Genomic DNA, 20,789 nt, shown 5'->3' with positions numbered 1-20,789 from the left:
CTTTCATGGTAGTACGTAGATTAGTGCTTGACTGAATAACTGAGGACAGGAATCTTGGGGAACATATTTAGAATTCTGCCTACCACAGTCGTGGACTTTAAGATAGGAAGAGTATCCTGGATTATCCAGGCGGACCCAATCTAATCACATGAGGTCTTAAAAGCATAGCACTTTCTCTGGAAGCAGGAGCCATATGGCAAAAGAAGTCAGAAGCATGAGAAAGATTCGATATGCTGCTGCTGGCTTTGAATGTAAAGGCCTATGTTCTTCTCAGAGAGAGAACCCTAGGACCTGAGGGCAGCCTCCAGCTGACAGCCAGCAAAGAAACTAAGATCTTAGCCCTACAACCACAAGAAACAGGATTGCCAACAACCTGAATGAACTTGGAAACAGATTCTTCCCAGAGTCACCTGAGAAGAGCCCAGTCAACTGACATCTTGATTTAATTTATGAGACTCTGAGCAGAGAAACCAACTAAACCTGTCCGGACTTCTGACACACACAGCTGTGAGATAATAAATTTGCGTTCTTTTAAGCTGCTAAGTTTGTGGTAATTTGTTATAGCAGCAGTAGAAGACTAAAACAGATATTAGTAAAGTCACTCTTTCTTCTGGTTAGTGTTTGCCTGGTATAACTTTTTCTGTCCTTATTATCTACCTGTCACTTTGTAGATAGATAAAGTAGGTTTCTTATAGATAGCATATAGTTATCTTGCTGTTTTAAATCCAGCCTGACAATCTTTGTCTTTTAATTGGTATTTAGACCATTTATATTTCATGTAATTGTCAATGGGGTTGGGTTTTAACTGCCTTCTTACTGCAGTCTGGAAATTGCCTCCAGGCAGTAAGCTGGGGCATTGATAGAGTTTATCTCCTTCCTTTTCTTTCTTTCTGCCATCAGGGTCCTTCACTGCCTGTTGTTCACTGTCTGAAAACTGTTGTTTCATATATTTTGTCCAGTTTCTTGTTTAAGGTGGGAAGGAAAACTCCATCCCTCTTACTGTATCAAAGCTGGAAGTAGAAGTCCTCGACAATGTAATTTCTAATTAATATTTTAAAAACATCCTCTTCATGAAGTCCCTTTTATGTGAAATATGAGTGTATGTTTATATGTATAATTCAGTCACAAAAAGGATAATACATATACTAAAATATTACTATATATGAATATGGCAGATGGCTACCTGTTTAAAAATAGAATCAAATAATTAGTCAGTGACAGAACTTGACCATATCCTGAACCTGTCCACTTTTTTCAGTCTCCATGTCTTGATGGCTAGTTCCTTCCGCTTGGAGTGCTGCCTCAGCTCCTATCCTTTCCTGCCTGGCAGCTTCCCATGTATCCTCCAGAACCAGCTCCAGGGTCATCACCTGTCTGCTTCCCAGTCCCCCCAGACAGAATCCGTATTTCTTCTTCTGGGCTGCCGTCACACTCCACCCATAGAACCATTATGGCACATGCCATGCTGTGTTGTAAGTAGATGTTTCTGTGTGGACTCCCTCCTACCAGGAAGCCCTGGGAAGCAGGAAACTTATTTTGGTCTTCTTTATATTTGTCTTATCCTCTAACAACAGTATATCTTCTACATAGAATTTTTGGTATATGATTATTGTTAGTGACTCATTACTCCTCATTTTAATATCACATATTTGTAAGTGTGAATCCTCTTTAATCATTTTGCTTTTCTCCTAGTAAATTCCTCATCTATGCCTGTCTGCTGCTGTTCTCTGTGTTGCTGGCCCTTCGTCTGGATGGCATCATTCAGTGGAGTTACTGGGCTGTCTTTGCTCCAATATGGCTGTGGAAGTTAATGGTCATTGTTGGAGCCTCAGTTGGAACTGGAGTCTGGGCACGAAATCCGCAATATCGGTAATACTGCTTTATAAAACCTTTTGGTCTCTACTCTGAGCCGGGGGGGTGGGCAGTATCTTGTTTTTCACTTTATCAAAAGTCAGGACTATTTTCTTTTCTACCTCTCTGAGGTTTTATAAGAACTATAATATAGGCAAGCTGAGTTCTGTTCTAAGTTTTTAAAAATTAAGTGTTTGCTATCCTCTTTTTAACAAATGCACTCTTATTTTAGGCGCTTAAGTTCCTAGCCAGCCTACAAAAGTTTAAGTAATCTAACATGCAGGCAAAGTATAGAACTGTTATACCATGCTAGACAAGGACGTATAAAACCATCATGTTTGTAGGAGCAGTTCTACAAACCACAGGTCTAGCTTTGGCCATCAGGGATATATCCTTCTCCACTCAGTCCTGGAACTGGGTCTCCCCTTGTCCCAATCTCCTAGTCCTGGGGTTTTAGGACTGTTAGTGTGGAGGAGGCAGCTTGGCCAGGAAACAGTTAGGTCCTAAGACAGGAAAAGGTGACACCCAGATGCCGTGAAGGAGAGCAGAGCCTTGGGGGCCGGGCAGAGCGTACCCTTTACCTTCACCCCCACCTCCCCTCACGCCTTTCTTCTTGGACGGTGTTCTTCTGGTCCAAGTTCCTGTCGTGAGCTCACTCCAGTGTGCAGCCTGGTTCTGCTGGGGCCCACAAGAGTCTCTCTGCTCTCCCTCACAAAGTTTGGAACTTTGGAAAGGAAAAAGGGGGACTTGAGAGTGAGGGGCTGTTCTAAACCATCACCAGGAAGATGAGGAGTGAAGAAATGCCGGGTAGGCAGGTGGGGAGAGAAGAGGGGGGCAGTGCAGCTGCTCATGTGAGAAAAGTGTAGAAGTGGGGACCATCTCAGCTTGTTTAAATCTTTGTTATGAACTTTCAAAACGAGATTTAGATCGAGTGAAATATGTTACCGCATACGTATCTAAGAACTTGCAAACAGCTACACAAAGAGCCCTGGCAGATGGGGGACATTCATGCGTAGCTTAGATTTTTTAAGTTCTTAGGTTTTTCTTTTTTAAGATTACCTGTGTGGCCATAAATCTTTTATTTTTTATGAGGTATTTTCAGATATCTAATGTTTGCTACTCAAAGAATGAAAAGTTACATAGCTAAACATTTTAAGTTCCGCTAGTTATTTAGAAGCTATCTGAGCTTTTCTCTGTTGGTTACATTTAAGATTCCTTTCAAGATTCCCTTAAGAAAAGGAATTGTATGTGCGTGGTTGAATGTCCTGGATGTACAGACATGGTCATTCTAGTGTCAGTACTGTCCAATGGAACATTGTTGGGTCCTATAGAAATAACCACTGACCTCATTTTCTCTGTGTCCTAAATTTACAAGTATTTATCACCAACATGACACATCACAAATGTTCATCTATATTTTGAATGAAGCACAGTCAGCCTTGCATACGCATTGTTAAGCATTTTCCTGATTAGTGGCCTTATTATTTTTTTAATTGTTAACCTATTAAGTCCAAGCATGATCCTTAAGCAGCTTTAACTGATTTAAAGAACAGTTTTAATGGCTCTTCTTTATCATCTGCAGGTGTCAATTCATCCTAATGGAATAGAAAGGAAAATAAAAAGGCATTCACAATTTTATTTGCATTTTAAAATAGCATCTAACAACAGTTACTGTATTTTCTTGAAATATAGCACACACTTATTCATAAAACTAGAGTTATTTTGACAGTATTGCATGAAATGTGATTTACATGGTTTTTAATTCATTGAGAGACAGGGATCGTGAGATTTAAGGGATATTTCGGTTTTTAGCAGTGGAAGCAATCAGCTTAAATAATCTTGGAAGTAGTTGAACTTAAAGTTATGAACCAGAGTGTTTATGTGCACCGTGAGGAAATAATAACTGGGGCTGTTGCTGAGAATATCTTTATTCCGTTCAAAGTCTAAGTCTGGTTTGGTTGTAAATGTTCATTTCTTGTCCTGTAGTGGTTCTTTGATGTTTGAAAGATTGCCTGTTAAGGAGGAATGTTGATTTAGCTTTCTACCTGATTTTCCTTAGCCTCTTGTTAAATTTACAAATACAGTCCTTAGTATCCACGGAAGTTGGTATTTGCCCTGAGCTGCTTGCTTGTTATGGAGACTCCAAACTGAGGGTGTTTTTCTTCTCCTTCTGTCCCTTTCCAGAGCAGAAGGGGAGACGTGTGTGGAGTTCAAGGCGATGCTGATCGCGGTGGGCATCCACTTGCTGCTGCTGCTGTTCGAAGTGCTGGTGTGCGACAGGATCGAGCGAGGCAGCCACTTCTGGCTCCTAGTCTTCATGCCGCTCTTCTTCGTTTCCCCAGTGTCTGTGGCAGCTTGTGTTTGGGGCTTTCGACATGACAGGTCACTGGAGGTGAGCTTTCGTATGTTTAAGAAGGTTTTAAAATGCAAAATCGTTTGGTCAGTTATTGTAATGGAGACTTTTTGTCCTTGGTTAGGAAGAGGTTGATGACTAACGCTAGATCATGGTACATAAGGAAACGAAAGATGATGGAAATAATCATGTTTCTCTTTCTTGACTTAGAACGCTGGTTTTTCACTGAGGCCATCAGGCTTCTTCCAGCTTCACGTCTTTCCCTGCCCACCTGGATCAGCCAGCTTCTCCTGAGAAACAGAACAGTAGGATGGATGTAGATGTAGATGTGCAGGTAGATACACACATGGGGAGGTTTATTTGAAGGAGCTGGCAAGTCTGAAATTGATGGCGCAGGCTGGCGGGCCGGAGACTCAGCAGGATATCTCCCTCTCCAGGAAACCTCAGTTTTTGCTCTTCAGGCCTTTTAACTGATTGGTTGAGACCTACCCACATCATGGAGGGAAATCTCCTTTTCTTAAAGTCAGTACCCTTACAGCAATACCTAGATCATAGTTTGGTTAAATGACCGGGTACTACAGCCCAGCCAAGCACAGCACCTCAGACCCCATGACCAGCACTTTGTCTGCTCCCTGGTTAGCTTATCCTGATGGGCCTATATGTTCATTTAGTAAGCATTTATCAAGTATTTACTATACGCCAAGCCCTCTTGGCCTAAACGTAAGGGATACACACACCAATGAAAAAGCAACACTAGCAACGCTAATAGTAGTAATGAAAATAATAGCAGATAATATTTATTGCCCACTTGCTGTGTACCAGGCCTGGGGCTGGACGCTTCCATGCAGTAGGATCTCATTGAAGATCTGCAGCAACCCCGTGACGTGGCTGCACTTGGCACCCCTGGTTTCCAGAAAGGGTAGGGAATTTGTTCCTGGCCGCTTATCCAGGGGCAGGGCCAGGATTCCACTGCAGGCAGCCCGACTCCAAAGCCCGTGCGCCGAACTGCCCAGAAGCTGAGGGCCCACAGCCGGGTCCAGAATGGCTCGAGGGGGGGAAACTGGACACTGTGGATGCCGTGTTGAGCTGTGCGGGTCGAGAGCGGAGGAAGAAGACCGCAGTTGGTCAGAAGGGAGAGTGGGAGCTGGTGGGTGGCAGCTCAGGGTACGTGAACCTGGCGAGGGAGGTACCCACAGTGGGAGAGTGATGGAGCCAGGCCCCGGGGCACCACTGGGAACAGGGCCCCGAGCGACAGGAGCGGCTGTGCCTGGCACGGGGAGAGCGACCCCTCAGCCCTGGTCCGGGCGGCCATGGAGGGAGGGGAGCCCTGGGGGCCTGCTCTCAACCTCCCTGCGCTTGCCCTCCCGCTTCAGACCCTCTGCCCCGTCGGGTCCTCCAAGAATTTGCTCTTGAACTGGTCCACTCTCCGGCGACCTCGCTCTCTCATCTGAAAGGGAAAACGGAAAACAGCGGCAATACCCCCTCAGGCCTCTGTTTGCCTCTCGTGCGTCTTCCTTCCTCACAGAAAGGCTCTGGGAAGCAGTGCGACAGGGACCCCGCATTCCCTGCTCCAGCACGTGCTCCCCGTGGCCTGTGGCCTCATCCGGGGGCCTCTTGAGCCCCCATCTTGTCTGGCCGCTGGCCGCGCCGTAGCTCCTGACACCCCTGGTCCCTCGACCAGTCTGGCCACCTCTGCCTGCGTTCAGCTCCTTCTCTGAAGTATTCTTCCTCCGTCCGCTCCTTGCACGTTGCTGTTCCACAGGATTCTAGTCCTGGGCGTTTTCTGTCCTCACTGCGTGCACTTCCTCTGAATGATCTTGTTCACACGTGCTCTCACTTCCTAAATTCGCATTTGTAAACTCCGATTTCTACACGAGCTCCAGACTCATCCAACTTCCCCTGAATCTGTATTCCCTGTATTAGTTCGAGGCACCATTTCCACCCAGTCACACTTACCTGTCTACTTTGTGCCTCTGTTACTTTGCATTTTTCTCTATTATCTGAGCAGAATGAAGTAAAACCAAGCTTTAAAAATCATTCATAAAAGCTTACATTAAACAAGATCACTGAGATCAAAGCTTCTCGATTTTAACTATTTGGGGCCGTGTTTCTCAGTGGGGCTGGGTATGCTCTCGGCGTTTTGGATAGGAAATGTTTTGTTGAACAGGACTGTGCCCTGCATTTCAGGACACTTCTCCCTGGCCTCTGCCCACTAAACACTAGCGGAGGTGCTCCCTCAAGTCACTGTGGCAGCCATTAGGGCCTGCGCATGTCCTAGCTCTTCCACAGGTGAGCAGCATTACCCAGGTTGAAAAGCACTCAGAAAGTTCTATAAATACTGTCGGATGAGGGCTGAGGAGGAGGTTTAAGAAAACTGAAAACTTGGAACTTTGTTTCTTAGAAAGTAAAAGCGTACACAAGGGCTAGGACTATACTGGGCACGAAACCGTATTTTCCTAATGCAGTGTGGTCACACTCTTGGCAATCTACCTACGAGAAGAAAGCACATGCCAAGAGTTGAGCTCCCTCCTGATTCTTGTGTCCCAGGTGGAGTACCTACGTTGGCTAGGGGGTGACTGGGGCTAGGTTCCCCCAGAGCCCTGAAGGAGGAGTCCGGGTGAGCCAGGGTGCCCTGTGCAGGTAGGAAGGGGATGGTATTTTTCAGGCAGAGGAAATAACACATAAGAAGCCGTAGATGCAGAAGAAAGTCTGTCATGTTGAGTGGACCAGTGACTCAGATATGACTGGAGCACAGTTTTGTAAGATGCAGAGAGTCCTAGAGGTGGAACATGGTGATGGTGTCACAGCCACAGTCATATGGTGGTAATATGAATGAACGTACTGAACACCATTAAACTGTACCCTGAAAGACGGTCAAGACAAAGAGGGTAAGTTTTACATTATGTGTATTTTTCCACAGTAAAAAGAAAAAAAATGCCTGGAGCATGAAGTATAAAGGAGGGAGCCGGGGAGGAGGGGGTCTGCATAGAGGGATTGGGCTGAGTAAGGGCCAGTCCTCAGTCCTCAAGGCGTTGCTGAGCTTCCCAGGACACCATAATGAGCTCACAGGGGCACCATGGGATACCAGACATTTCTGAGGGAAAAGCAGTGATCCCTGACATCTGTAGGGACACCCTACGAACTACTAGCTCCGTGTAGTTTACGGCTTTACTATTAGGTCACACTACATTCATTTCGATAGTGTCATGGAAGAGTCTAAGTTGTTGGCAGTCGCTGGGATGAGAAGGCAATACTGTGCAAAAAATCCATACGGAGAGCAGGTGATGAGGGCGGCAGTGTCTTGAGGAACGGTGCAGTGCCGACTGGCACACACGTCCCACCAGGAATTACTTGTCGTTAGTTAAGAATGGGACACACATAACATTTTTCTTTCAATTAACGTGAGGTGATTTTTTTTTTTAGATGGCTACTTAGGATAAGTACTCAGTTTAGATCTAATGACTTAAATCAGTGGAACTGTTAGGTGTTTCTTTTGGCCCAGAGGCCTCAGAAAGAATTGCTGAGTCGCTAAATGCCCTGGGAACTGGGAACTTTGGGGCAGTTCTGGGCCAGGTCACGTGGCGTCCTGTGACTTTCATCCTGTGGGCAGTGATGAGCCCTCGGAGAGCAGTGAGTACTGCAGCCAGAAGGAGGGCTGCCTGCGGGGCATTCGGGAGCACGAGGGCCCGAGGAAGCAGGAGTAGTCGGGATGGGGGCCGGGCTAGGGATGCTAGAGAAGTCTGCACAGTGGAGGACAGGGCCAAGTGCCTGAGCCCGAGGGTGTGGGAAACAGAATGCGGGCTGCCCTCCTGTGTCCTGATTTGGGGAATCAGGCCGCAGCGGTAGCTCCCGGTGAGACAGGGTGGAGGCAGCAAGGTGCGGGAGGTGGGGTAATGAACTCAGGGGGCAGAAGGGCTTCCTCTGAAGTGCCTCAGGGAGGCCGGCTCTGGGCCACAGCAGGAAGGCCAAGGTGGAGACAGGTTGGAGAAGCGAGCAGTAGGAGGTCGCGCGGGCCAGGGATGTGGAGGCTGGCTCTGCTCCCCACCCCAGGGCAGGGTGAGGGAGTGAAAGCACATGTGTTTGTGTCTGAGTGAGTCTCTACAGTGGGGAGAGAGGCTGAGTTTAAGGCCTTGGGGGGCATCACCACTTAAGGAGAGGAAAAGGCACGTGAAAGGGGAGTGTCAGAGACCAGGAGGATGGCGAGACTGCGCGCTGGGGTTCTCGGAGGAGGGAGGAGTGCTGGGCAATCTCCCACGCTTCAGAAGTGGTCCGACGCTGCAGAGCTGATCAGGTGACCTTGATGAAAGCAGTTTCCCGGTGGTCCTGAGGGTGGAGGCCAGGCCACAGTGGGTGGAGCTTGGAGTGGCAGGGGTGGCCGTAGGGACTCGAGTGTCCATGGTGTCTCACAGAGCTTGATGGTTTGGGGTTATTTTGTGTTGAATGGGAATGAGTTGAACATGTTTCTGTGCTTCTGGGAAGGATCGCGGAGTGGTGGGGTTAAAGATGCAATAAAGAATCCATAATTGATGTCTTGATGTGACAGGGTCCTCGAGGAGCCAGAAAGGAAGGGGTGGGATGCAGGCTGAGTTCCAGGTACAAGAAGAAAGCAGTACAGGGATGATTAAGAACAGAGATGTTTGTGGGTAGGCGCAGAAAGGAAGCTGGGGGAGACCACCAGAGATTGCGTCTCTGCAGATCGCGAGCCTGGAGACGGGCCATTGCCTGGATGAGCATAAAGGGCCGAGCAGCCACTGAGCAGAGGACGAGGCACAAGGCCAGGGCCAGGTTTCTCCTTGACACAGCACTGCTTTGCTCCTCCGGTGCTGAGAATCAGGAGGTTGCGACGTGACATAATAAACTTTTGCTGCATTATAATTTGCATTGCCTTTAGCGTGTTAACCAAACAATTGTGGTATTGAATGCAGCCGTTATTTTGTTTAACTGATTCTTCTCTTCATTTTTAGTTAGAAATCCTGTGTTCTGTCAACATTCTCCAGTTCATATTCATTGCCTTAAGACTGGACAAGATCATCCACTGGCCGTGGCTTGTATGTAACTTTTTAAATCCTTAAATAAACTTTTCTTTTTATTATAAAAGTTATTCGTGTTTATTGTAGAAATGTCGGAAAAGACAGGCAAGCGAAGGTAATAGGATAATAATCACCCATAATCCACTGGGAGATAACATGGTTAGTGTTTTTTGTTTCCTTGTTTGGGGGTTTATTGTTTCATAAAGATAATTGAGATCATACTGCATGTATAATTCGGTATCCTGCTTTGTTGTTCTAATGTTGTATTATAAGCATTTTTACATGTCAATAAAAGGTTCTTATAAGCATGACTTTTCAAGTTTAATTGATGCAAAATATTCTTCAAATGCATTTATGAGACCGTCCCCTCGTTTCCGAATATTGAAGTTGTTACCGGTGTTTTACAATTATAAATCATGCTGCAGCATATAATTTTGTGCATAAAAATATTTGCCTGTTTTTTTTTTTCCTTGTTTTCCTAGGAAGGACTACAGAAACAGTATTACTGGGCCAGAGGGTGGGAACTTTTTGAGGTTTTGAAATACAAACTGCACTGCCAACTCCCTTTTCAAAAGAGCTGTGCCAGTTTACACTCCTGCCAGGGGTGAAGTCTGAGTCACGCGAGTGACCTCTTGCTTCCGTTAATGGGTGTTCGGTTAAAACTGATCGTGCATAGACAGAAGAATGGATGGAGAGAGAGATATATATGGCAAGCTGCAAATTAGAGAAAACAGTACGGTTTCAACTAGTAACGCATAGAAAGAAGATGAGACAAAAGGTAGAAGAATTATCTTGCCTCTGGGAGGCGAGGTCTTGCCAGGGTTTGGGGTTTTCTCCCCGGCCCCACCCTGCTTGATGTGTACTTTTGTACATAAGACATTGTCTGTGATTAACATGGTTTACCTTTAAAAAAAAAAAAGGTAAAACATATAGTTAAAAAAAAGAAAATATTCGTTTGGCGACAAGGAAGAAAATATGGGAACATAAGTTACCTCTCTAGTGAATAAAGACAAGATCCATCCCTTCTGCCTAAAATCTTTGATAAAACATTCATAATAAAAAATACTGTTCAGGCACCCATCTTACATCTTCAGGGTGCTGTGTCTAGAGAACAATAATTGGGTTCAGAGCTTTCTGTTGTGCCATGGAGGAAACAAATCTGGGTAAGACCAAAATTTTAGTGTAAGGTGAAATCGGAAGAAAAAAAAAAGATTAGGAATTGTGCATGTTTTCTAAAGATGAACAGAGGAATTTTTCCAGCCCCAATCCTGTGCAAGTCCCAGCAGATGCAGCAGCCAGATTGCAGGTTTCCCACAGTGTTCAAGAGAAACCAAGTGAGGCTGGTCGCTAACATTCCACCCACGAGGGCCAGGCCTCTAAGTGAGTCTGTTCCCAGACGTGCTTTAGGAGGAGGGACATAAGGGGAAGCTGTGCACAGCAAACATCCAGTCAGGAGCTCTGAGCTCCTCAGAAGGATTAAAACTCATATACCAACTCAAGTCCTGGGTCTAAAAACGAAAGGTAAAAACTAAAGAACTGTTAGAAGAAAACATAGGAGAAAAATCTTAGGGATCTGGAGTTAGGTGAAGAGTTCCCGGAAGTGGCACCAACAACATGGTCTATAAAAGAAGCTCAAAATTAAAATGAAATTAATGAAAAGACAGGTCCCAGACCAGGAGAAAATATTTGCAAAGCAGATGTCTAACCAAGGACGTGTATGCAAAGCATCAAGAGCTCTCAAAACTCTAAAAGCTCAACAACCTAATTTTAAAATTGACAAAAGACTCGAACCGACTATTCACAAAGAAGATAGACATATGGCGAATAAGCACATGAAAAGGACATCATTACCCATTCGGGAAAAGCAAATAAAAACCAGGATGAGGTACCACAGCACACGCATCAAAATGGCAAAGATAAGAACCACAATACCAAGTGCTGGGGCAGACCCGAGGGACCCGGACCCTCGCCCGTCGCTGGTAAAAATGCCAAACTGGGTGGATGCTCTGGAAAACGGCTCGGCAATTTCTTATAAATTAAACATGGAGTTACCATGTGACCTAGCAGTGCCAATCCTGGGTGTTTCCCCTGGAGAAATGTAAACGTACAGCCACACAGAAACCTGGGCACAGATGTTTATAGCAGCCTTATTTGCAATTGCCAAAAGCGGGAAAGCACCAACATCTCCTTCCCAGGGTGACTGGATAGCAGGCTGGGGTGCATCCACCCAGTGGAGCAGCGCTCAGCAATGGAAAGGAGTGACGTGTAGATACACGCAACAACCTGCAGGCATCTCAGAGATGTTCTGCTGATTGGGAGAAGGGAGCCTCAGAAGGTTACATGCTGTATGAGTCCATCTCCATCACGTTCTTGAAGAGACAAAAGTGTCGTGATAGAGGACAGAGCAGCAGCTGCCGGGGGTTATGGGTGGGGCGAGGGGGTGACACAGTGATGGGAGAGCACGAGGGAGTCTGGCAGGGTGAAGGAGCTGTCCTGTGTCCTGCCCGAGGCTCCACAGATCTATACGTGTGTGCGTGAAAAGTCATAGAACTGGACACCAAAGGATAACAGTCAATTTTACTGTTTTGTAAGAGAAGACAAAGGGACAACAGATGTACCCAAGGGGGCCATGCAGAAGGGAGAAAAGGCCACACGGGAGGAGCCTGCTGAGGCCCCCAGGACTCATCGTGTGGGCTTGTGTGTGAGGGTGAAACAAGCTCTTTCTGGTATGACAGCAACTGACACAGAACCCACCTGGGCGAGGCAGCGGAGACTGAGTGGCGGAAGCCTCCCAGCCTCGACTTGCAAGTTCATGGAGGGCCTGGGCCCCCTGCGCAGCCCGGGTTGCCAAGGAGCCTTTGGCCACAGTGCCTCTGGCAGGATGGGAAATGACTAGGAAGAGGGGATGTCCGGGTGAGCCAGGGCGCGGGTGGAGGGGAGGCGGGCAGAGCCCGGGGCCCGCTGAGCGAGCTCACGCCTCAGGGCAGTGGCCAGGGCAACGGCAACCCCAACAGTGAGCAGCAGGTCCTCTTCCCACGCTGGCCCCATCCAGGCCTGGCACCGTCTTAAGCGCAGAGATCCGGGAAGGAGTTGGCTCTGCCTACCCTAAAGACCTTTCTTCTCTCCTCCTCCCTTCAGGTCGTGTGTGTCCCCCTGTGGATTCTCATGTCTTTTCTGTGCCTGGTGGTCCTCTACTACATCGTGTGGTCCGTGCTGTTCCTGCGCTCCATGGATGTGATCGCAGAGCAGCGGAGGACACACATCACCATGGCGCTGAGCTGGATGACCATTGTCGTGCCACTCCTTACTTTTGAGGTAAGCTTTCGGCAGAACTCTTGAGGCCCAGCAGCCTGCGCTTCCCCAGCACAGCAGCTCCCCGGGCGAGCCTGCCAACAGAGGACCACAGGACAGTCAGAGTGGCCTTTCTCTGGGGGCCTGGGGGCTGGCAGTGAGAAGTGTAGCTTTCTAGCCACCACGCATCTGAATGTATTGATTTGTTGTCTTCTTTTTTTTTTAATTTATTTATTTATTTATTTATTTATTTATTTTGGGCTGTGTTGGGTCTTCATTTCTGTGCGAGGGCTTTCTCTAGTTGCGGCAAGCGGGGACCACTCTTCATTGCGGTGCACGGGCCTCTCACTATCGCGGCCTCTCTTGTTGTGGAGCACAGGCTCCAGACGCGAAGGCTCAGCAGTTGTGGCTCACGGGCCTAGCTGCTCCGCGGCATGTGGGATCCTCCCGGACCAGGGCACGAACCCGTGTCCCCTGCATCGGCAGGCAGATTCTCAACCACTGCACCACCAGGGAAGCCCCGATTTGTCGTCTTCTCAAAAGAGAAAGTTGGATGTGGTATTTTTGTATTTGAGCCCTGTGGAGAATTATAGAGTGGGCACTGTTGACTCCTCCAACAAAACAGCAGCAAGAGTTTCCCAGAACAGTCCTGATGTTGGAAATGTTGTAGGTGGATGGATTTTGCTTAGTCCTGAAGAGCCATATGAAAGCTCTTCTTGTCCTTTCCCCCAGAGTGGAGGGTTACCGTTGCCTCCTGTGGAGCGAACGTCCCCCTTAGGAGACCTGACGAGGGAGGGGCAGTGCCGTCTGGCTTCAGAGAGGGTCTGTTTTCAGATGCTCCATCGACAGAACCTCAACTGTTTCTCTTTCTTTAGATCCTGCTGGTTCACAAGCTGGACGGCCACAACGCGTTCTCTTGTGTCCCGATATTTGTCCCGCTCTGGCTTTCCTTGATCACTCTCATGGCAACCACATTCGGGCAGAAAGGCGGAAACCACTGTATGTACGCAGCATTTCCGAAGCGCTTGAACTGTGTGTGTGCGTGTGTGTCTGTGTGCCTGATGCGTGGCTGTGTGTGTGTGTGTGTCTGTGTGCCTGATGCGTGGCTGTGTGTGTGTGTGTGTGGCCCCGCTTTATGAAAAGACGCACCTAAGGACCCCAATCAGGGAGTTTCCCTGGGAAAGGTAGGACTGAAGAAGGCCTGGAATCTTCCAGGGCAAGGGCGTGCCGTCAGCCTTGCTTTCGTGGCCCTATGACCGGAGGGAGGCCTGAGCGCGGCAGGCAGCCTCTCTGAGCCCATCCCCTCCGCTGCAACACCGGGACCAAGATTCCTTTTTCCCAGGGGCTCCTGAGGATGAGATGAAAATCCACATCATCTGCCAAACCCTGAGCGTCCTCCCAGTGTCTGTTTTGTCCTCGCTCTTGCCAGCGTCATTCCTGAGGTCTCCAAGTCTTGTCAGTGGTGCCCGGCTTCTCTCTCTCCCCCTCCACCTGTGTGCTGTGATAGCCCGTTCTGAAGTGCTCTTTGATGAGGGCCCCTTTCCTCACTAGACTTTGAGCTCCTTTGCATGTAGCCCCAGAGCACGCCCTTCTGGAAACTAATGCCACCGGGGGTTTTGCCCCAGGAGAGCCAGCACTGAGCTGACGGTTTAGTGGTACCCAGACCAGAAGAATGGGCCTTGGAGAAGGAGCTTTGAGGCCTGGACCAACACACGCCTGCCATCTTCCCGGACTCCAGAGGGTGATGGAGATCCTTTTCTTGGGTGACATTCTTTGTCACACGTGTGTTTCTTCTGGGCCGGGAAGACTGGAGGATGTTGACATAGTCCAGACACCGCAGATATTTGAGGCTCGTGAGAGCAGTAGTTCGCATACTGGAGGACCCATCAGAATCCCAGGACTGCCCCCCGCCACCCCGCCACAGTTTCTGGTTCAGGAGGTGTGGGCTGGGGCCCAAGATCACATCCCTAACAGGCCCCAGGGAGACATCTGGTAGCTGCCAGTCCAGGACTGCCACCTGCAGAGCTGCAGAGCTGCAGGGCTTCCTTCTTACCCTTAGTTGGTACTGAGGCCTTGCTCAGACTTCATTCCCAAGACATCAGGATAAAGCACTACAGTGTACAAGGAAAAGTTCTCATTCATGAAAGAAAAGTAACCTGAAGTTCAATGGAGACTAATGTTTGAGAAAGTACATTTCTTCTTTTTCAGGGTGGTTTGGGATTCGCAAGGATTTCTGTCAGTTTCTGCTTGAAATCTGCCCATTTTTGAGAGAATATGGAAACATTTCCTACGACCTCCACCGTGAAGGTAATGAGGAAACTTTTTTTAATTTATTTATTTATTTATTTATTTATTTATTTTGGGCTGTGTTGGGTCTTCATTTCTGTGCGAGGGCTTTCTCTAGTTGCGGCAAGCGGGGACCACTCTTCATTGCGGTGCACGGGCCTCTCACTATCGCGGCCTCTCTTGTTGTGGAGCACAGGCTCCAGACGCGAAGGCTCAGCAGTTGTGGCTCACGGGCCTAGCTGCTCCGCGGCATGTGGGATCCTCCCGGACCAGGGCACGAACCCGTGTCCCCTGCATCGGCAGGCAGATTCTCAACCACTGCACCACCAGGGAAGCCCCGATTTGTCGTCTTCTCAAAAGAGAAAGTTGGATGTGGTATTTTTGTATTTGAGCCCTGTGGAGAATTATAGAGTGGGCACTGTTGACTCCTCCAACAAAACAGCAGCAAGAGTTTCCCAGAACAGTCCTGATGTTGGAAATGTTGTAGGTGGATGGATTTTGCTTAGTCCTGAAGAGCCATATGAAAGCTCTTCTTGTCCTTTCCCCCAGAGTGGAGGGTTACCGTTGCCTCCTGTGGAGCGAACGTCCCCCTTAGGAGACCTGACGAGGGAGGGGCAGTGCCGTCTGGCTTCAGAGAGGGTCTGTTTTCAGATGCTCCATCGACAGAACCTCAACTGTTTCTCTTTCTTTAGATCCTGCTGGTTCACAAGCTGGACGGCCACAACGCGTTCTCTTGTGTCCCGATATTTGTCCCGCTCTGGCTTTCCTTGATCACTCTCATGGCAACCACATTCGGGCAGAAAGGCGGAAACCACTGTATGTACGCAGCATTTCCGAAGCGCTTGAACTGTGTGTGTGCGTGTGTGTCTGTGTGCCTGATGCGTGGCTGTGTGTGTGTGTGTGTCTGTGTGCCTGATGCGTGGCTGTGTGTGTGTGTGTGTGGCCCCGCTTTATGAAAAGACGCACCTAAGGACCCCAATCAGGGAGTTTCCCTGGGAAAGGTAGGACTGAAGAAGGCCTGGAATCTTCCAGGGCAAGGGCGTGCCGTCAGCCTTGCTTTCGTGGCCCTATGACCGGAGGGAGGCCTGAGCGCGGCAGGCAGCCTCTCTGAGCCCATCCCCTCCGCTGCAACACCGGGACCAAGATTCCTTTTTCCCAGGGGCTCCTGAGGATGAGATGAAAATCCACATCATCTGCCAAACCCTGAGCGTCCTCCCAGTGTCTGTTTTGTCCTCGCTCTTGCCAGCGTCATTCCTGAGGTCTCCAAGTCTTGTCAGTGGTGCCCGGCTTCTCTCTCTCCCCCTCCACCTGTGTGCTGTGATAGCCCGTTCTGAAGTGCTCTTTGATGAGGGCCCCTTTCCTCACTAGACTTTGAGCTCCTTTGCATGTAGCCCCAGAGCACGCCCTTCTGGAAACTAATGCCACCGGGGGTTTTGCCCCAGGAGAGCCAGCACTGAGCTGACGGTTTAGTGGTACCCAGACCAGAAGAATGGGCCTTGGAGAAGGAGCTTTGAGGCCTGGACCAACACACGCCTGCCATCTTCCCGGACTCCAGAGGGTGATGGAGATCCTTTTCTTGGGTGACATTCTTTGTCACACGTGTGTTTCTTCTGGGCCGGGAAGACTGGAGGATGTTGACATAGTCCAGACACCGCAGATATTTGAGGCTCGTGAGAGCAGTAGTTCGCATACTGGAGGACCCATCAGAATCCCAGGACTGCCCCCCGCCACCCCGCCACAGTTTCTGGTTCAGGAGGTGTGGGCTGGGGCCCAAGATCACATCCCTAACAGGCCCCAGGGAGACATCTGGTAGCTGCCAGTCCAGGACTGCCACCTGCAGAGCTGCAGAGCTGCAGGGCTTCCTTCTTACCCTTAGTTGGTACTGAGGCCTTGCTCAGACTTCATTCCCAAGACATCAGGATAAAGCACTACAGTGTACAAGGAAAAGTTCTCATTCATGAAAGAAAAGTAACCTGAAGTTCAATGGAGACTAATGTTTGAGAAAGTACATTTCTTCTTTTTCAGGGTGGTTTGGGATTCGCAAGGATTTCTGTCAGTTTCTGCTTGAAATCTGCCCATTTTTGAGAGAATATGGAAACATTTCCTACGACCTCCACCGTGAAGGTAATGAGGAAACTGAAGAAACGCCAGTTCCAGAGCCTCCTAAGATCGCTCCTATGTTTCGAAAGAAGACCAGGGTGGTTATCACCCAGAGCCCTGGAAAGTATGTCCTCCCACCTCCCAAATTAAATATCGAAATGCCAGATTAGACAGCCCCTTCCAGGGCAGATCGTGAGAGGACCTGGCCCGCACTCTCCCGCCTTCCTCTGCCTCTCCGTTCACCTCCCCCACCCCCAGAACTGGAGCTGGAGCTGGGTCTCCGGGGACTTCCATCTCATGCCTTGTTTGCACTCAATGCCTACCAGTGACTCACCACGACAGGACACGCAGGTGACAGGGGCCTGGAACACGCAGCATGGTGTGGGGTGCGTGTCAGCGGCTGTGGATCTGATGGAGGGAGCCTGTGGAGAGGGAAGAAGTGATTTCCCCCGGGAAGGTGCCTGTGGAGCTGGCTTGGAGCCATCCTGGGTGGCTGATTCGGGCTGAGCAGGAATGGCTACACAGCTGGTTTTCAAAGTTTGAAAATTTCCATCAAAAGTGTTACTGAAAAATTATTTTTGAACCAGGCCGGCCTGGCCACGTAGCTCAGATGCCCCTGTTGTGGCATAGTTAGGGGACTGTGAATAGGCCTCGGGCCCCGTGTGCACCCATGCTGCCTCAGCTGGCCATGCTCCTGCCGTGGACGTCGTTTCTCTCTGGGTTTTTACTGGCCCCATTGGTGAGCCCTTTCTAATGGAGTGACTCCGTGCCTGTATAGTATTTATACAAATATTTTAGCGTTGTAATATACCGTGTTAAATCCTAGTTCTGTACAGTATATTCTGTTAAAGTATTTTTTTACAAGCTTGTACTGAAGACATACGTGTTCTGTTGCAGAAGTAGAGGCCAGTGGCACCCCTGTCCTGCCCATCGGGGTGCCACCCCTTCATGGGACATTGCCATTTCCCCTTCAATTTCTCCACAAACATAGTAGCTGCTACTGCCAGAACGGCCACAATAAGCAAGAAACTGCTTTTTTCTAACATGCTGGGAATACTGACTTGCAGAAAGCCATAAAGCACAACTGGAAGCTGGAGCACTGGAGAAGGGTGCCAAGACTAAACGTGGCCATCAGAGTGTGTGCGTTGAGGTCTGGGGCTTTGTGTCTGCCCCCAAGCTGGGCCCATGCTTTTAGCTAGGAGGACCACGACTCCAGGAGCTGGGGGTACAGCCACAAGTCAGAGGGAAGAAAGCAGATGCGATGGGAACAAGCAGTAAAAGAAGGTAAAAGGAGCCCTGGCATTGTCACCTGGGAGCAGGGGAGAGGGGGAGAGGGGGCAGCTGATACCTTGTCTAAACCGGGCTCCGCTGGCATCTACCACGCCCACCGCTCCACCCTGGCGCCAGCCTGTAGGAAGCCTGTGCTATCTGAAGGGGGACACTTGGGATGGTGCCAACTTTCCTGCTTGGTGTATAGCAAATGTAGCCCAATCCACTCCTTTCTTCCCCTTTAGCTGTTCAATAAACTGGTTCATCATTTTCCATGTGCACTGTGCGGGTCTTAATTTGGATATGGTCCAGGATGCTGGAAGTCCTGTCAGCGAGCACAAAAGGGAACCTTGAGCCGCCACCAGCAGCCGAGGGGAGCAGGGGTGGGTGAGCATCTCTCAGGAGTCTCCAGGGACAGCCAGAATATGCACTACAGAGAGGAAAGCGGGAGGCCCAGGGATTCGGCTGTTGGCGGGGGAGCACACGGCCACAATGCTGACAGCTGAGGAGGTGCCCAAGAGTGTTTGCGAGTTCCCAGACATTCTAAAGTGGAACTCGGCTTTTCAGTGGTCCTGAGGCATTGCCCAGTCACGTGGGCACCGAGTACCACTTACATCTATGCCAAATGCACTGTGATTTCTGGGTAGCTCACCCTAGCTGTCTCTAGAGACAGTAAACTCAGGTGGCGTTTCAGCCCACGGTTTGCAAGAATCGACAAGGAAGGCCAACTTTTGCTGGTGATGGAAGGCTTCCTGCAGGTAGCCAAGGGCCACCGATGGACCATTGCTTAAGCTCCTTAGATTCAAACTCGCTGTGAGACAGCACGCTTCTCCGTAACCACGGTAGCTGTGAGTTAAGTGGCAGGTACCTTGCCTCCTGCTGTATGTCCCCCTGATTCCTCAGGACCCCATGAAGCACGTGCTCCTACGAGTATCCTCGTGGGGAAGCAGAGGCTCTGAGGGCGTGAGCCAGGCAGCTGGGGATCAGCCGGTCTGTGGTGCCGGCCTTGGCATCTTCTGGCCGAGCCCTCGCTCTCACCCACTGGGCTGGGCGCCTGGGCCGTGGGAAGGTGACGTATTGGGTTTGGAGGCATTTCTTGGTCGTGGAAATCTCAGGAAGATCCTCGAGCCCGTGACCAGAGTAGGGTGGGGGGCATCAGTGGAGGTGGCCGCACACGTGGGGAGAACGTGCCAGACGGGCGGTTGTGCATGGCCGCCTGTCTGATGTCCGAGCAGCAGGTCCCAGAGCAGGATGGCAGCACTCACGGCCTGGGCAAACCCAGACGGGGGTCCCGTGGACAGCGGTCGGCAGAAAGTGAGCCGCACCATGGGTGAAGGCTCAGGGCGACCGCCCCGTCCCGGGTGATGGGAGACTAGGTGTGCAGAGTGGGACCAGCCTGGGGTGGACACGTGCAGGCTGAGGAGCCGCAGGGGACAGCGGCCTGACCTCCTCTGTGCCCAGGAGCTCACCCATCACCGCTGCAGCCCCTGCCCTGCACCTCCTGTGGACCGATGGCAGGGCCTGGAGAGGGTCTCTGTGGAGGACCAGCTGCACGGCCTGTGACGGTGCCGAAACGGCAGGGTGCCTGCACCCTTGACCGTGGGCCGCGTCTCGGACGATGCTCGTGCTTGAAATCATGGGTGCTGTGCACGGCCCGGAAGGCCAGGGGACACACAGGAGGACCTCTGACCTCGTGGGCCACACGTGGGTCCGTGCACGTCTGCCTGGCCCGGGGGCTCCGGGACCAGAAGGCCGTGCCCGGTTTGCACGAGCGCTCGGCCTGTGGCTCTGCACCCGTGCACGAGTGTCTTCGTGCCCCCTGCGATGACGGGCGTGAAGCAGGAGGCTGACGTGCTGACGGGCCTGCCCTTTATGATGTCACTTCCTGGCTGGGCTGTGATGTCACCCCCGAGCCACCGGAGCACTTCTGTGAGGGGCTGAGCGGGAGTGTGAGCCCAGGGTGCTGCCGGCCGCGCTGCACTGTCCCGTTTACGTGGCGGAGGGACACGCCGCGCTCCGCATGGCTGCGGACGAGAAGGGCCCCGCCGCGGGCAGGGCGCCCGGCTTCGGCGAGGCGCCTCTTCCTCCCGACACAGCGGCTCCGGCCCTCGACTCAGGGAGCTGCACCCCCCAGTCCCTCGCCCTGGACCAGCCCGTGCCCGCGGGACACCCCGACCTCAGGCTGCTGCCTGGAGAAGCCGCTTTCCAGGATTTGACGGAAGAGCCTTTCTTGAAAGGGCCTCGCACCGCCTGCGAGGCCGTGTGGGAAGGCAGCCTGCTCTTCCACCCCTTTCCCAGGAAGCTGTGGACGATCGTCCACAGCAGTCGCTTTGCGTCCATTTGGTGGAATGAAGACGGCACTTGCATAGGCATCAACAGGCCGCTGTTTCAAAAGGAGGTTTTGGACAGGGACGGCCTAGACAAGGTGTTCAAGACAGAATGTATGAAGAGCTTCACCCGCCAGCTTAACTGCTACGGATTCCGCAAAGTGCACCAGGACATGCACACGTCCCTCTGCGTGACCAACCTGTCCACGAAGGAGCGGCCCGCCCACGTCCTGAGCGAGGTAAGGAGGGCGGGGGACGGCGGGGGAGGAGCCCTCTCCAGGG

General features: G+C 50.5%; 2 protein-coding genes across 2 annotated transcripts in view; both read left to right on the top strand.

The window, feature by feature from the left end:
* TMEM185A (transmembrane protein 185A) overlaps nucleotides 1-18,455 on the top strand; it is a 33,311-nt gene extending 14,856 nt beyond the window's left edge. Inside the window, exons 2-8 of the mRNA XM_024732082.1 lie at nucleotides 1,693-1,869; nucleotides 4,036-4,243; nucleotides 9,169-9,252; nucleotides 12,373-12,549; nucleotides 13,401-13,524; nucleotides 14,734-14,832; nucleotides 16,936-18,455. Of these exons, the coding sequence (XP_024587850.1) occupies nucleotides 1,693-1,869; nucleotides 4,036-4,243; nucleotides 9,169-9,252; nucleotides 12,373-12,549; nucleotides 13,401-13,524; nucleotides 14,734-14,832; nucleotides 16,936-17,081 (1,015 nt within the window). The 3' untranslated portion in view covers nucleotides 17,082-18,455. The remainder of the gene's footprint in view (nucleotides 1-1,692; nucleotides 1,870-4,035; nucleotides 4,244-9,168; nucleotides 9,253-12,372; nucleotides 12,550-13,400; nucleotides 13,525-14,733; nucleotides 14,833-16,935) is intronic.
* A 1,745-nt stretch (nucleotides 18,456-20,200) lies between these two features.
* The window catches only part of LOC112390998 (heat shock transcription factor, X-linked-like), a 5,723-nt gene continuing 5,134 nt past the window's right edge, over nucleotides 20,201-20,789 (top strand). The window contains exon 1 of the mRNA XM_024732080.1: nucleotides 20,201-20,746. Coding sequence (XP_024587848.1) covers nucleotides 20,201-20,746 — 546 coding nt within the window. The remainder of the gene's footprint in view (nucleotides 20,747-20,789) is intronic.

Source organism: Neophocaena asiaeorientalis, unplaced genomic scaffold (assembly GCF_003031525.2).
Source record: "Neophocaena asiaeorientalis asiaeorientalis breed wild unplaced genomic scaffold, Neophocaena_asiaeorientalis_V1.1 scaffold2328, whole genome shotgun sequence".
Classification (NCBI taxonomy): domain Eukaryota; kingdom Metazoa; phylum Chordata; class Mammalia; order Artiodactyla; family Phocoenidae; genus Neophocaena; species Neophocaena asiaeorientalis.
Note: the sequence above shows the minus strand (reverse complement) of the source record. Positions and strands in the feature narration are given on the sequence as shown.